The sequence below is a fragment of the Pantherophis guttatus genome, chromosome 3 (genome assembly GCF_059756535.1).
Source record: "Pantherophis guttatus breed Tessera chromosome 3, ASM5975653v1, whole genome shotgun sequence".
In the NCBI taxonomy this organism is placed as follows: Eukaryota; Metazoa; Chordata; class Lepidosauria; order Squamata; family Colubridae; genus Pantherophis; species Pantherophis guttatus.
The window spans coordinates 166,575,391-166,591,701 of record NC_142065.1 but is presented as its reverse complement, the minus strand read 5'-3'; the positions used below and the strand labels follow the sequence as shown (position 1 = coordinate 166,591,701).

Genomic DNA, 16,311 nt, shown 5'->3' with positions numbered 1-16,311 from the left:
TGAATCGCACCCAGAAGACCACCGGGAGCCAGTGCAGCTTGCACAGGAGAGGTGTTATATGGGTGTGCCATGTCGCCTCCATAATCACCTGCGCGGCCGCATTCTGGATCAGTTGGAGCCTCCAAGTGCTCTTCAAGGGGAGCCCCATGTAGAGAGCATTACAGTAGTCCAGATGGGACGTGATGAGGGCATGAGTGACCGTGTGCAGGGCATCCCGGTCCAGAAAGAGACGCAACTGGCGAATCAGGCGAACCTGATAAAAAGCTCCCCTGGCCACGGCCATCATATGCTCTTCCAAAGACAGCCATGCATCCAGGACAACACCCAAGTTGCAAGCCCTCTCTGAGGGGACCAAGATCTCGCCCCCAATAGTCAGCGATGGAACCAGCTGACTATACCGGGACGCTGGGAGCCACAGCCACTCGGTCTTGGAAGGGTTGAGTCTGAGCTTGTTTCTCCCATCCAGATCCGCACGGCCTCCAGGCACCGGGTCATTACGTTAAGGGCATCATTGGGATGGTCCGAGGTGGAGATGTACAGCTGGGTGTCGTCAGCGTACTGGTGGAACTTTATCCCGAAACCACGGATGATCTCACCCAGCAGCTTCACATAAATGTTGAACAGAAGGGGCGAGAGGACTGACCCTTGTGGCACCCCACAAACAAGGCGCCTCGAGGTCGATCTCTGTCCCCATGCCAACACAAACTGCGTACGGTCAGAGATGAAGGAGGAGAACCACCACAAAACGGTGCCCCCCACTCCCAACCCCTCCAATCGTCGTAGCATGATACCATGGTCGATGATATCAAAAGCCGCTAAGAGGTCTAATAGGACCAGGACAGAGGAACAGCCCCTGCCCCGAGCCCTCCAGAGATCATCAACCAATGTGACCAATGCCGTTTCCGTGCTGTACCCTGGCCTGAAGCCCGACTGGAATGGATCTAGATAGACAGCTTCATCCAGGTACTGGGGAAGTTGTCGCACCACCACACTCTCAACAACCTTTGCAACAAAGCGAAGGTTTGAGACTGGACGACAGTTCGCTAATACAGCTGGGTCCAGGGAGGGCTTGGATATTGGGACAAGAAGATAGCACCCTTTTATAATAAAAGTAATAAAGAGATAAATAAAGACAGAAGTCTTTTATTAATGAAAGTACAGTAGCACTAAAGTAACCTAAGGTGTTTCCCTTAAGATGAAATCAAAGGAAGTCTCCCAGTCCATGAAAATCACATATACATTTCCATCAGAAAAAGCTGAGATGCTTTCTGGATGTTGTCTTTTTGCTGCCATATATTAATCATCCAGATTTTTGCAGCCCAGATAGTCTACTTCGTAACTTTTGCAGAGAAGACCCCTGGTTGATGGCAGGATCTCTCTGGCAGCATCATTGTGATTAGTTAAGCCACAAACCATTGATCACAAACTACCAACAGAAGGCCAATAAAAAACACCTTATGATTTACTTTGTTGGTCATTGAATTGTTATTTTCTCAAAATATACTCACTTGACAACCCCTGGTATCTTTTTTCTTGCTCAATTGTCCATCTCTCTAGATCTGAATTCATTAAATGGGAATTCCTCTCAGGATACGCATAATGAGAAACATCCAGGGTGCTGAAGAGGCACTGATCTTTCGTCTTTCGCTACCACTCCACACAAGAAGATTTAACTAAAACACCGCCAATTATTCCCCAAAAATGGCACGGAATAACACGCGCTCCGCAAAGAACCTACTCCAGAGGAGTAAACTCATCCTCTAATCCTCTGCATAGGGAAACCATCCTTGGACAATTCTGAATTGGCTGCCATATTACTCGCAGGCCGCCGCCTAGTAATCACCTCAAGATTTCACGTGCACAGACCGGCCGTTAATTCTCGCGCTCTCCTCGGTGAGGCGTGAGAAAGAGGCAGCAGCGGATGGGCCGAGTCTGCTGTAAGACAGGGCGAAGAGGCACTCGCGCTCATGCGCGCGCTTGCAGCCGCGGTCACAGCCGGCGGTGGTTCTCCTCCGGCGCATGCGCCCTTTCCTCCGGTCTTGCTTAGACTATTTGAACAGGAAGGCGGACATATTTGTGAGAGGGCTCCCTCCTCGATTAGCTGCTGTGCTGAGGCGATAGTGACTTACACTGCGGCTTTGTACTTTTTTGCCTTCGCTCATCTCTGCAGTTGGAAGGAGTTTGCATTTCTCTCTCTCTCTCTCTCTCTCTCTTTTTTCTCCCCCCGCTCCCCACCCCCCACCCCGGCGCCACGACGGACCAAGGTGGGGCAGCAGCCAGAGCAGCGGAACTCTAGCAAGCTGCACCTACTTCTCCGAGACTTTTGAATCCCGGTCCGCATCGGGAAAGAGAAAGGAAGAGAAACGCAGCGGCCGGAGAAGTCGCGGAAGAGGAGGGAAAAGGCAGCGAGGAGAGGAAGCTTAAAGCATCTCAACCGTTACGCGGTGGCCGAAGAAAACTCGCGCATCTGGACAGCAAAGCGGAGGCGTCGGCTTGCTTTCCCCGACCCAGAAGTGGGGGCTAGCGGGGCCTCTCTGAGGCGGCTCGCCCGCGCTACCTCCGCCGTGGCTTGAGTACGAAATGAAGCCGTGCGCCGCCTCAGGCCCGAGTCTCGGTGGAGGGAGCAGCTGGATGACGCTCCGCTGAGAAAGTTTCCTGTTTTTCATGGTAGGCCTCGCGCTTTTCCTCCACCCCTCCTTCCCTTCTTTCAAAGCTGCTGCTGTGCAGCTAATGCCCAAAGAGAAGCCGGAGGAACCGCTACACTGATCGGGGAAAATGTGGTTCCTTCGACACAGGGCCTCGGGCTGGAGACGAGAGCGCACCGGCGGGCTAGGGAGTACAGCCTAGAGACTCGCGGAGCGACAGAGAAGGCGGCTCCCCCAGGACGGAGCAGCGCCTCCCTTCCCGTTTTCGACGTTCGCTTTTGTCGCGCGACGATGTGTAACGGGGGGAGGACAAGGGACAACCCCAGCCAGACTCCGGCTCTTCTCTGAGAGGGAGAACTCAGGGAGACAACCCCCCACCCCCCCCACCCCCGTCCTCCAGATTTGATTTCCTGTGGATTAAGGAGACCGCCTCTTCAGCATTATGTCGACAGGAGAAAGCTTTGAGTCCCGGTTTGAAAAAATCGGGATGATGATAAAAGACCCCAAATCTGAAGTGAATTCGGACTGCTTACTGGTGAGTGGCATTGACTTCCTTTTTGGTTTCTATTAAATGGGAGGGGAAGACTTCCTTGAGGGTCCACCCCCCACCCTCCTTAAATACAAGATCTTGGTTGCCTTTTTATTTCTGGAAGTTTAAGTCTTGTATGTATGGATGATAGTGATTTGAAGAAGGTTACTAGAAATATTTTGACCAAGCCTTTTTGTATCAGCACTCAGTGTAGAAGGGGGCAGCTCTATTTTCTCAAATTAAAATTAATTTACTCTTGTAGGCTTATGTTTGGGTCAAGGCCCACTATAGGGAGTATAGGAATTAGGACTAGAAGTTTCATCACTAAGTGATGCAGTTGTTAAGCAAATTGCATCCAATTTTATGACTTTCTTTGCTACCGTTGTTAAGCGAATCACCATGGTTGTTAAATGAATTCATGTTAACATTGCTTGTCCAAAGCTCCCTGACAAAGTTGCAAATGATGATCACGTGACTCCCAAGATGCTGCCAATGTATATGCTGGTTGCTAAGTGTCCAAAATTTTGTCGTGTGACTGCTGGGAGGCTGCAATGTTTGTAACCGCAAGGATTGATCATAAGTCACTTCAAATGGTTGTAAATTGAGGAGTACCTGTAATGTGTTGTGGAACCCTTTTGAGAATTGGAAATCAGTTCAAATAAGTCAAAGAAATTGAATTACCTCAAAGAGGTTAAGATGATTGTATGATTCATGTATTTTCCAACCAATAGAGTCCATGTACTGTCTGATACTGATACTGTTGTGCTAATATTAGGGATATGTTCAAACATACTAAACTGAACATTTGGTTAGTTTGTGACTCAGAAGTGAACCTATGTAGTTTGTTTATGATTCTGTGGTTATTGATTCAGGCACTTGGTTAAGTAAATAGACTATATTTCAGTTAACCATGGAATAATTTGTGTAAATATAGCTGTGGTCAATCTTGTAGAACATAGGTTCCTAACCAATTAAGATTAGTCCAGGTAGCCAATGGTTTTCTATTCTACTAAAGAGACAGGTTAAATTGGTGTATGATGAATTGAATTTTAGGTTGCTGAATTAGTTTACACCCTTGTGCATAATTTCATTTTTCATATATACCCGATGAATAAGTCTATATGGCTTATTTGTCCTTATTTTTTCCCATAATAAAAATGTAACTTTAAAATGTTTGATTACCGGTCCTCAAGACTATTAAGGTAGGGTGTGCAATATCAGGGTGTAATAGAACCCTTTCCAGTGTACAATACTATATATAAAAAAAAGAATTGAAAGCCACATGGCAGTGCAAAGTAAAGAATCATATTTTAACTTTATTTTGTGGTTAGTTTATAAACTTTATAATTGTTAAGGAGGACAAGTATAATTGAAAATAATTATTGAGGCTTCGTATGAGACTAGGCCATTGTTTTAATTGCCTTGCTATCGGATCACTGTATTCTACTTTTTTAAAAAATAAACTGCCTTTCCTTGTTTTTATCAATGTCTTGTCAAGTGTAAAGTGATACATTTTCTTTCTGTTATAGACAGGAGATATCCATCAGTGCAGTAACTGTAGCAGCCTACTGTGTATTTGGTATACACACATACACACACACACACACTTACTCTACAGTGCTCTAGGTATTCCTGTTATGCACCTGATTTTTATTTATTATATATGTGTGTGTAGTATATGTGTATATGTATATATAAAAATCAGGTGCATAACAGGAGTATCTAGAGCACTGTAGTTGATGTATCCCTTTTGCTGCCCTTGAAAGCTGCCTCTCCCTTATGGGGAAAGCTGGAACCAAAATTCCAGCCATTTGTGGGTGGAGGATTAAGGAATTAAGTTGCCCCTTAGTTTAAAGTATCATTTTGCTCCTTAAAATCCCCTAAATATCCTCCTCAGATGTCCCTCCAGTTTTGAAAAACAGCCATTAACATGTTGCAGAAAGCCTGGAAATGTCCTTGAAATGCTAGAAGTTTCTCACTGTTGGGTATAATATTGATATGAAAGCACTGCTTGTATCAGTTGTTCATAGTAAATGCTTTGTGTGTTAGGCTGATGATTGGGGCAGATTCATTTAACTGTTACTGTGTACCTTTTGAATTTACTTCATGGGAATGATATTTTTTAGCATAGTGATTGATGGTTACACTAAGTCGATAATCCAGAGTAACTACTAAATGTCTTATCAGTAATAGAGATGTGTATGGCCTGTAGTGAAGTAGGAAGATGCCTGATGTGAATTAGAGTTTTTGCCCAAATAGTTTAGTAGAATTTTCTATGTTTATAATTGGGTTAGATTCAAGATAGTTATCTTGTGTGTCTAATCTAGAGGAAATAGTATTTTAATTTGGGAATAGGGCTGTGTAGCACTTTGGTTTAAAACTTCCAAACTTGATCCATAGTGTATGAGAGCACAAATACGCTTCTTGTTTACAATCTTAAACTAATGTGTTCTTTCTCTGGATTTCATGGCTGCGTTGGAAGACAATAATGTGACTCTTGGAAATGACATAGATGCTTTAAATTGTTGCAAATAGGTGTAGCATTATTCAAATAACTTCCTTGGGGTTGAATTAGCCTTAATGCAGAGAGTATACTCTGATATTAAGCTAAATTCTAAATTGGTGGAAAAGCGATAGCAGATCACTTCTTACCTGATGCTGCTCTACTCTTGTTCTCCTGGCTCTTTTTCCCCTTCTCCTGACATTATTGGCTCTTTCATTTTGTATTTTGGAAACAAAAGTCTATGTACATGTATAGTCTATAATACATATGGTTGGGTTAATGTTTTCATTTTATGTATATTGTGTAGCTTTTGATAACCAATATTTTGCCTGCATCATTGTACATGTCTAAATAATGGAGTGAATTTATGGTGGTACTGTGAATAACAAACAGTGAAACTTTCAGCAGAATCAACCTCTATATTTGATTAAGGAAGCTGTCAATTTATCATTTAGCATGTATGTTATGTTTCCTGGCAAGGATCAGATGTAGCACTGATGCTCAGGTAAAGCCTGACACTTACTTACAGATCTCACCCCCATCTTCTCTTTCCTTCCCCCCCCCTGAAAAAAATACTGTTAATTGCTTTCTCATTTGTACCTATTCTGAAGTTTATATAAACTCTGCAGATTTTGGATCTTAAGTAGACTAACTTGTGCATGTCTTTCTTTTTTCTTTTTTTTTTTTTAGTTTTTACTTATTTTAGCTTTATTCTGAGTTTGTAGCAATTATCTATACTTTACATATATCAGTGATTTTAACATAGTGCTATCCTTAAAAATGTTTAGATATTTCCATAATGAAGACTATACAATAATGATTATCATAATCCAATATTGAAACATCTATGTGTTATAGTCTGTTAAAATTTAACTAGCTTATAGACCACCTCTTCCATATATGAACCTATTTTATTGTTTAGATCTTGAGATGTCCTTTTAAGGATTCTATTATTTACAGTATTTTTAGAAGAAATATTTACTAAAACTTTAAGAATATTCTAACTCAAAGTTTCTTTGGAAATTCAGTTTATTATATCAGGTCTGCAGACAGGCACTGGTCCATGGCATGCCAGCAACCAGGCCACACAAAGCCACATCCATGGGATGCAGGCAGCATGTGAAATCACGCCCCTTCTGGGCTGCAGAAAAACCTCTCTCCACGGAACCGGTCCCTGCTGCCCAAAAAGTTGGGGGCCACTGTATTACACTAACAGTTACCTAATGAAATCAAAACAAATCAGTTTGGGCAATTAGAATTTCTATAGTGCTTTAAAATCTAATATAACATTCTAAACTATTCCTAGAAAGTTCATATTTAAGTATTCAATTTCTGTTTCAGGTATGATTATATTAACTATTTTAGTGCTTTTATCTTAAATGCATGCATGCTTTTTAGTTGTTGGGTCTTAACGTATTTTCAGTACTCTAAAGAATTGTACTTCTAAATTTGAATTTGTGTTCCTTTTAAAAAGTGACAATAAGACTTCAATCCTATTTCTGGGAGGGAGTAATGTTAATGCAGTATCCAATGTTTAGGCTTTATAAATCTCTGTGCCCACCTACCCAAAACACTTATTTCACAAACAGTTAAAGCTAAAACCACTGACAGCAAGAAACACTTTTGACAACTATTTGTGTCAAATAGTTTTATGTCATCATGGCAGATAACAGAGAGTAAAGAAGTCAAAAGTTATGGAGAGATATACATAAGTAATTCAGTATAACAAGAATTTATATTACCTCCTTAGCTTCAAATGAAATAGTTTTTAATGGCTAAAGTTTTATGTGGAGCAGCTATTGGGAGTCCTTTTCTGTGAATATGTGTTGCATAGAAAATGAGACATGGTGTGGTAAAAAGTGCTTTTTTCCTAAAATTTCTATCAAATGTCATTGTACAAATATTGTGAGTTTTTTAAAAAATGCACTTAAGTTGATGAAAAGAGTCCTTTAACTATAAGGAAGCTACATATAATTTTACCTGTAAAAAAATGTTACTTGCAACTCAGAATATAGTTTTGGTTACCATTTTAAGCCCAAGTTATCATAAGTATCAGATGAAGTAAAAAAATATTTTTGTAGGCTATAACATATCATAGAAAATGGTACAATGGATAATTGGTTTTGACATAGTAATAATAGTACAGTAACATAACAGTAACAGTAAAAGTAACATAGTAACCCTGACATTGTAATTTTTTTATGTCAAGGGGTTTTTTCCCAGATTAAAAAAAGATTTTCAAACACAATTCAAGCACCTGAATTTATTTTGTTTCTCCAAAATTATTTGCAGTTTATTTGTGGTATAAACTAATAAGATTTCTCTAAGTTATAAAGTACATAGATCATAAAACCAACTTAAAATACCTGAGGAAATATATCAACCTAGTACCATAAACTTTGTGGTAAAATTTTGTGGTTAAAAAAGTCTGCCATCAGAGAACAATACATTCTGGCTTCCTCAAGAAGCCAACGCTGGATCCGGCCTCCTTAATCAATTTTCGTCCTGTCTCCAACCTTCGTTTTGTAGCAAAGGTTGTTGAGGCTGTGGTGGCATACCAACTTCCACAATTCCTGGAGGAAACGGATTACCTAGACCTGTACCAATCGGGTTTCAGGCACGGCCACAGCATGGAAACGGCATTGGTCGCCCGGGTGAATGATCTCTGGCGGGCCCGGGATGGGGGTTGTTCCTCCATTCTGGTGCTACTTGACCTCTCAGTGGCTTTTGATACCATCGACCATGGTATCCTACTGTGGCGGCTCCGGGGGTTGGGAGTGGGGAGCATTGTTTTACAGTGGTTCTCCTACCTCTCGGGCCATACGCAGTTTGTGTGGGCAGTGGGTCAGAGATCCTCCCTGAGACCCCTCACTTGTGGGATTCCACAGGGGTTGGTTCTCTCCCCCCTGCTCTTTAACATCTATATGAAGCCGCTGGGTGAGATCATTTGTAGTTTCGGGGTGAGGTATCATCAGTATGCTGATGATATCCAATTATATATTTCCACCCCGGACCAACCCAGCGATGCCCTTTCCGTGATGTCTAAGTGCCTGGAGGTGGTGCGGGTCTGGATTGGTAGAAACAGGCTCAGACTCAACCCCTCCAAGACTGAGTGGCTGTGGATTCCGGCATCTCCTACTTTAGCTACCCCATCACTTTTGATGGGAGGGGAGTTGCTTACTCCCTCGGAAAGGGCACACAATCTTGGCGTTCTCCTTAATTCACGGCTGTCCTTGGTGGATCATCTGACGGCTGTGACAAGGGGGGCTTTTGCACAGGTTCGCCTAGTGCACCAGTTGCGACCTTTTTCCTCCCTCGCTGCTCCGATATTCCACTGATTGGGAAGGTTCCACCATCATTAGATAGACTGAGTGCCATTCAAACTTTCGCACCAACCCTCTGGAATGGGGTCCAGACGGCTCCCGATCTGTTCACTTTCTGCGCTGGCCTGAAGAAATGGCTTTTTCAGCAAATTCCCTGATCGGTTACGAGGCTTTTAATTTTGGGGATTTTAATTGGATTGGTTTTAGTATTTATTGATGATTGATGTTGTTTTATTGTGTGAGCCGCCCCGAGTCCCACGGGAGAAGGGCGGCATATAAATTTTAATAATAAATAAATAAAATAAATACACACAGTCTTTCCTTTTTTATGTATACCTTCACCAAATGAAGAATTGAAGAGAAGCTTCATCTTCACAGGTGATAAGGAAGAGTTTGTGCTTCTTTGGATACAGGTAGTCCTCGACTTACTACCACAATTAAGCCCAAAATTTCATTTGTTAAGTGAGCTTTGCCCCCTTTTATGACATTTCTTGCCACAGTTAAGTGAATCACTGCAGTTGATAAGTTCACCTGGTTAAGTGAATCTGGCTTCCCCATTGACTTCGCTTGTCAGAAGGTTGCAAAAGATGATCACATGATCCCGGGACACTACAATGGTCATAAGTATGAACCAATTGCCAAGCATCTGAATTTGATCACATGATCATGGGGATGCTGCAAAGGTTGTAATTGAAAAACGGTCATGTCACTTTTTTCAGTGCCATTGTGACTTTGAATGATCACTAAATGAGCTGTTGTAAACCAAGGATTATTTGCATTTGGTTTGTAAGTCATTTTAAGGGCTTTGAAAATAAGTACTTCTTGAACTTATTTTTTTCTTCTTCACCTATAAATAATATCTAAAAAATTATATTTAAAATTATATTTAAAAATAGGCTGATTCTATAACCCTAAAGGCTCCAAGATAATTTATTGGCCTCATATAACCTGAATCAAATATGCTGCTACTAATGAAAGATGTGGATGTATCTAAAATCAGCAGTACATTTTGTTTTGAATGAAACATACAACAAGCTCATTATATATAGCACTATCATAGCTTGTATTTTAAAACTACAATATATAAAAAATAATATATAAACATGCTGCACAATCTTACCTGTGGTTGTGTCTGCTATTGAATTCTCTTGTTTTCAATAACTATAGTTCTCATATCTTCCCGGTACTAATAATAAATTGGTTTCATGGCTTTTAGCACATAATTTCTTCTTCCTTTTAGTACAATTTCTCTGGTAAATCTGGAAGATTTTAGTATCAGATAAATTTTCCTTCTACCATACCGTGTTTCCCCAAAAATAAGACAGGGTCTTATTTTCTTTTGAACCCCGAAATAAGGGCTTGGCCTTATTATACGGGAGTCCAGCAGAGAGAGTTCCCTTCATGCGCTGCCATCAAGCTCCTCCCTTCCCCTAGAACGTGAGCACCAATCCACATGAGTGCCTGTCCCCCCCGCCACTCGCGCGCCTCCCAGGTCTCACCATGTTGATGTGGCCAAAGCCGGTGAGCACTAGGTCCTTGAGTTCATAGCAGAAGCCACGGCCTGGGCCAGCTGTCCCTGCAGGCTCCAGCTCCAGCCGTACCATAGAGTGGGAAGCACGCTCCCAGATAGGCCGCTGCCCTGGCTGGGGTTTGGAAGCCGTAGAGGCAGAGTTTGGGGGAAAGAAAGAAAGACTTCTGCTGCTTTCCTTGCATGCAGCCAAAAGCAGAAGCAGCAGAAGTCTTTCTTTCTCTCCCCCAAACTCTGCCTCTGCGACTTGCAAACCATAGCACAGGCTATGTGGACGCGGCGACTGGGCGTGGGGGAGAGAGCGGGTAGGCCGCTACCATGGAGAAGGAGCAGGCGCTTGAAGTTTACGGTTGGTGCCACAGGCAGCGAAAGTGGGGGGCGCAGGAGTTTGCAGGGATGTGGCTGCCTTGGGAGGGTTGGGGGGGTGAGGGATCTGTGTGTGTGTGTGACAGAGGGGGGGGCTTATTTTCGGGAGAGGGCGTATATTTAGGCCCACCCTAAAAATAAAGCTTGGCCTTATTTTCAGGACATGTCTTATTTTCGGGGAAACACAGTAGAAAAATGTATTCATTTTTATCATCTTATAAACATTTTAGAGTTCTGTTTACTTATCAGTAAATTTAATCTGGACTAAAAATCTATTTCCTAACATGTTTATGATCAGTCATCACTGTATTGTTCATTTTACTCTCCAAGATTAACCTCTTCCTTCCCCAATTTTTCATAAAATTAGGACCAGGCTGTTCTCATAAAAGAGCCTGAAACTTTATGGTAACTTGGTTAATTGTTGGTTTACAATTAAGTATAATTTAAAAACACAAAATTTTGGAGAAGCTTACAATTAAATTAACTGCTTCTAAAATGTAACTCTTCAAGTCTCAAGCACTAACAATTAACCTTATTCATCTGTTCTATAATTTATGTCTGTAAAATACATTTATGAAGACTTATAAATTAATGATGTTTTGCATCATTCAGAGCAAGTAGTTTATATATTTAAAGCCACAAAAATCGCATGCTGTCTGCATGCAAATCATAATTGTGGTTTATTTAACCACAGTTTGTTCAATAAATAACAGTTGGCTGCGTTGGGTATACCACTAAGCAATTACCATTTTTACAAACAATGGCTGAATTATTAAACATGCTAAACCCAAATCTCATTATGGATTACATAATATGTGAACTTAATCATTTAGTGAGAAATGCAATAAAAATACAGATAGATGCTGTGAATAAAAACATAGGCTTCAGCACATCACTGGACTAACACATTCTTAAGGATCTTAACTGGATAAATCAGGCCATTTCATAGCTGTCTGGGTAACTTTGGGCCAGTTACTCTCTCTTAGCCGAATTTAAGTCACAATGTTGTAGGAAAAATAGGAGGCAGAATTATTAGGTGTGTTCACTGCTTTGAGTTGGCATACATAAATACATGTTTGCTGCCTTGAGTTTTTTATGGCTATGTAGCAAAGATTTCTGTTCAGGCCACTGTCTCATAAAACAGTTCAATGAAAATGGTTATTAATATTAGTACATTTGTAGAGTTTGGTCAATTTTTCTGAGGCTATGCCTCAGTGAATCAAACAAACTAACAAAGTATGTTTGAATACAGGTAATCCTCAACCTATGACTATTTGAAACTACAACAGCACTGAACCAATAGTGGTTATGTTCTTGATGTTCCACTTGTCCCAGCATCCCCTGTCAGGTAATTGAAATCTGAGCACTTGGCAATCAGTTTGCACCCATGATTGGTTGTAGTGCCCTGAATCATTTTCCATGGCGATGCTACGCAATTCATCTATGGGATTCTATCATTCTTCAGATATAGGGACTGAGGGAGTACTGTGCCTTTAAATCTTTCTTGTGGCCACTCCCCTCTGCTCTGTTATCACCCCAGTTATTTCTCTCAGTCTTCGTATAGGGACATGAGATTAGTTTCTCCTCATTCTGAGGTGATTTCCTTTCTTTTTTTCTAGCTAGTGCCTTAGCGTTTTGTAGATAGTGTATATAGTGTTTTTTTGTATATAGTATAAAATTTTTTCGAGTAGGCAAGGGAGCGTTATATATATAAAAAAAAAAAAAAAAAAAAAAATTAAAATTCCAAACGGCGTGCGGCTGCCGCGGAGGCGGCTGGCCATCGGCTGCAGGCGTGGACGTCGCTGGGTAAGCCATCCGGACTGTCCATTGCCTCCTTTAACAGCGGGCGGCCTTTCCTTGCGTTGGAGAGGCTGCACAGCCCTAGAGCCGTAAATTCCAGGCCGCCGGCGAGCGGAGTGGAGTTGCTGGTCCGCTGGCTATTCCCTCGCCGCCTTCTTCGCTCCCTGTTTAGTGGCGGTTGCAGAGTACCTGCTCGGGGACCCGAGTTCAAACTCTGCCTTCTCTATAATTTCCTCGCGGCGCTCTAGGGATCTCCATTCTCCTGCGCCCTCTCTGCCACCTCATTTTAGGCCGTTTGCATCAGAAGAGAGCCGTTTGCAATTTCGCGCCATTTTTCGGCCGCCATTTTCTGGCTCCTTCAGCGAGGCAGCGCTTTCAGGGGACGGTCACTCCCTAGCGCTTATCCACCTGGCCCACCTGTGAAGCTGCCTACTTGTGAGTAGGAAGGATCACCGCTGTCTTCTGGATTGTGAGTATTGCCATTATTCGGGACTTTGGGCCTTAAAACTGCAATTGGGAACTGGCAGCCATTTTGAGAAAATTTTTTCTCCACTGTGGGCCTGGTTTATTCAGGCACTTTGGGCCTTAAAACTGCAATTGGGAATTGGCAGCCATTTTGAGAAAATTTTTTCCTCTACTGTGGGCCTGGTCTCCTGACAAAGGGTTCCCTTTTCTCTCCTCTAGTACTCTGCTGCCACCTGGTCTCCAATAACACTATGGCTGACCAGGAGTTTTCCTCAGACCCTGAGCAGGCTCCAATTATTCCAAGGCCCAAGAAAGCCTCCAAGAAGAGGTCTACGGCCCATTCTGCTGGCAATGCATCTCATTCAGCCCAGTCTTCAATTGCCTCATCTACCAGAGGCAGGGAAGAACAAAGGAGGCACAATGCCCTTGAGAGACAGTTTACCAAAGCTCAAAAGCAGGCTCAAGCCAGGGGTGAAGTGATTGTGGATATCCCTTCTGTTCAGCAACCTGGGGGCGACCATGACTCTGATTTTCCTCCTCATGTTGTTCCTGCTGCAGATCCGGTTCAAGGGGGGGACAGGCCTGCTGACCCTCGAGAAACCATTTCTCCTGGTAGACCGGGGCCTTCGGCTACCTTTACGCCCACAGCAGCTGGCTTACGCCCGCAGGAAGGGATGGGTTGGCCTCCTCATCTTGACTTTCAGTCTCTCTTTACAGATGCCTTAGCCAAAGCTATCTCCTCAGGCCTACAACAAGGGATACCGCCTTGGCAGATGCCTTTGCCCCAGACGGTGGTTCAGCCTCCCTTGCCACCTCAGCTGCCACCGTCTGCTGTCATTCCAGCCCCGCTACCTCCGGCGTCCTTGGAGGTTTCTCCTAGTGAGGAGGCAGAATCAGGTGACGGGGATCAGCCAGACCCCGAGTTTTCGGATGATGATGAGGTAATCCCTGATAGGCCAGCCTTTACCACCCTGTTTAGACCGGCTGTATTCAAGACCTTGCTTAGGAAGGCAAAGGCGGCAACAAATATGGGCAGGATAGTTAATCCAAATGATCCAGGTCCATCGGCCGTCCAGCCACATGGCGATCTGTTCGCTGTTCCGGCTCCTGACCAAGATTTCATTCCATGCCCTGAACTATTCCAGGATGTCATTAAGAGACAATGGGAGACCCCAGGTGTTCCATCTGCCCCAAGTGGCCATGACAAAAAACTTTATTGTGCTGACCCAGTCCTGGAAAATTTGCTTGGCTTACCTTCTGTAGACCCCCCAGTGGTTTCTCTCTCGTCCTCTGCGGTGTTGTCCTCGGACGCCGTGGAAATCTTAAAATCTGACGAACGTAAAGCGGAGGTCTCCTTCAGGAAAACACATCAGGCAGCTGCCTGGGCTGTGAAGGCCGCGACATCTGCATCATTCTTTAATAGGGCTACGTTAATTTGGCTTCGCCAGTTGCAAGATCGATTACCCCCAGGGGACACCAGGATTAATCAGGACTTTAGTAAACTGGTGGCCGCAACAGAATACTCAGCTGACGCCTCCCTAGATGCAGCTAGATTTGCGGCCAGAGCAATGGCGTCTTCTGTCTCATCACGCAGGCTCCTTTGGCTCAAACCCTGGAAGGCGGACACTAAATCAAAGTGGAAGCTTGCTTCCGCCCCTTACCAAGGCTCCTCTCTTTTTGGGGCAGCTCTGGACCCTATTTTGGTAGAGGGGAAAGATAAGCGGAAGGTCTTGCCGGTCACATACAATAGACAGGAACGTAGATATGTCCCTTATGCCCAGCGACAGCCCTTTCGGACTGAGCCGGGCCCCAGGGGGCCCTACTACTACAACAGACCCTTTTCCCAGGGATACGACCGTTTCCCTAGCAGACAGGGTAACAGTGACAGGGGGCGTTTCCAGCCATCTTCCAGACGTCCCTACAGGGGTTCGTCCTCCCGTTCAGCTAGGAGGGGCAAATGACTCTCTCCCCCCTGTTCCCATAGGGGGGCGGCTTCTTCATTTCCTATCCCAGTGGGAGGCCACCACGTCCGATCCCTGGGTCCATCGCACGGTGGGCCTAGGCCTGTCATTGGAGTTTCAAACCCTTCCCAAAAATTTTTTCATTCAATCCCCAATACCCACCAACAAGGTCAGGAGGGACAACCTCGGGGTGGAAATTCAGCATCTATTAACCATAGGGGCTATAGAGCCGGTACCACCTTCTCATCAAGGGAAAGGGGTATATTCGATTTTGTTTCTGGTCCCCAAGTCCTCGGGGGACTGGAGAGCTATCTTGAATCTCAAGTACCTCAACAAATTTATCAAGTACAAGAGATTCAAGATGCAATCTCTCAAAACCATCCTGAATTGTGTCCGGAAGGAGGATGTTATGACATCAATCGACCTTCAGGAGGCTTACCTCCATGTCCCGATCCACCCCCGACACCGCAAGTTTCTTCGCTTCGCCTTTGCCGGACGGCATTATCAGTACCGGGCAATGCCGTTCGGTCTCTCGTCGGCCCCGAGGGTCTTCACCAAACTGTTGGCGGCCGTGGCGGCCTCCATTCGTTTGATCCCTATCCGCATTTTGTGTTACCTAGACGACATTTTGATTTTGTCCAGTTCCCACACCCAAGCGCAGCAGGACATGTTGACAGTGTGCCGGATCATGGAGCTCCACGGCTTTTCTATCAACCATCGGAAGAGCCATCTTCTTCCTGCCACGTCCATCATCCACCTTGGAGCTCGAATCGACTCAGTGAACCTGAAGGTCTTCCTTTCGGAGGAGCGTCAACAGAACATCAAAGACCTGGTTCTTCATGTCTTGGACTTGAGGCGAGTGTCTCTCATAACCTTGTCTCGGTTGCTTGGCAAATTTATCTCCTGTTTAGGAATTGTGCCGTGGGCACGGCGTCACTCCAGACCACTCCAGTGGTTCCTCCTGCCGTTTCAGAGACTGGGCCAGGGGTCATCCAGAACCACAGTATCGCTTCCACTGCAGGTACGTGTATCCCTCCGGTGGTGGGTGTCGGGGACCCTGGCACTGGGTTGCCAATTTCACGAGCCATCCAGGATAGTCCTCACCACAGACGCGAGTCTTTCTGGTTGGGGAGGTCACCTAGAGTCTCAGGTGATCCAGGGTCTTTGGACTCAGTTGGACTCTCGGGACAA

The 16,311-nt window shown here is 44.2% G+C and overlaps 1 protein-coding gene across 3 annotated transcripts in view; it reads left to right on the top strand.

The window, feature by feature from the left end:
* Window positions 1-1,902: 1,902 nt before the first annotated feature.
* ROCK1 (Rho associated coiled-coil containing protein kinase 1) overlaps window positions 1,903-16,311 on the top strand; it is a 107,566-nt gene continuing 93,157 nt past the window's right edge. For all 3 annotated transcript variants that reach the window (XM_034429566.3, XM_034429564.3, XM_087890489.1), the window contains exon 1: window positions 1,903-3,180. In XM_034429566.3, the coding sequence (XP_034285457.1) occupies window positions 3,088-3,180 (93 nt within the window). In that variant the 5' untranslated portion in view covers window positions 1,903-3,087. The remainder of the gene's footprint in view (window positions 3,181-16,311) is intronic.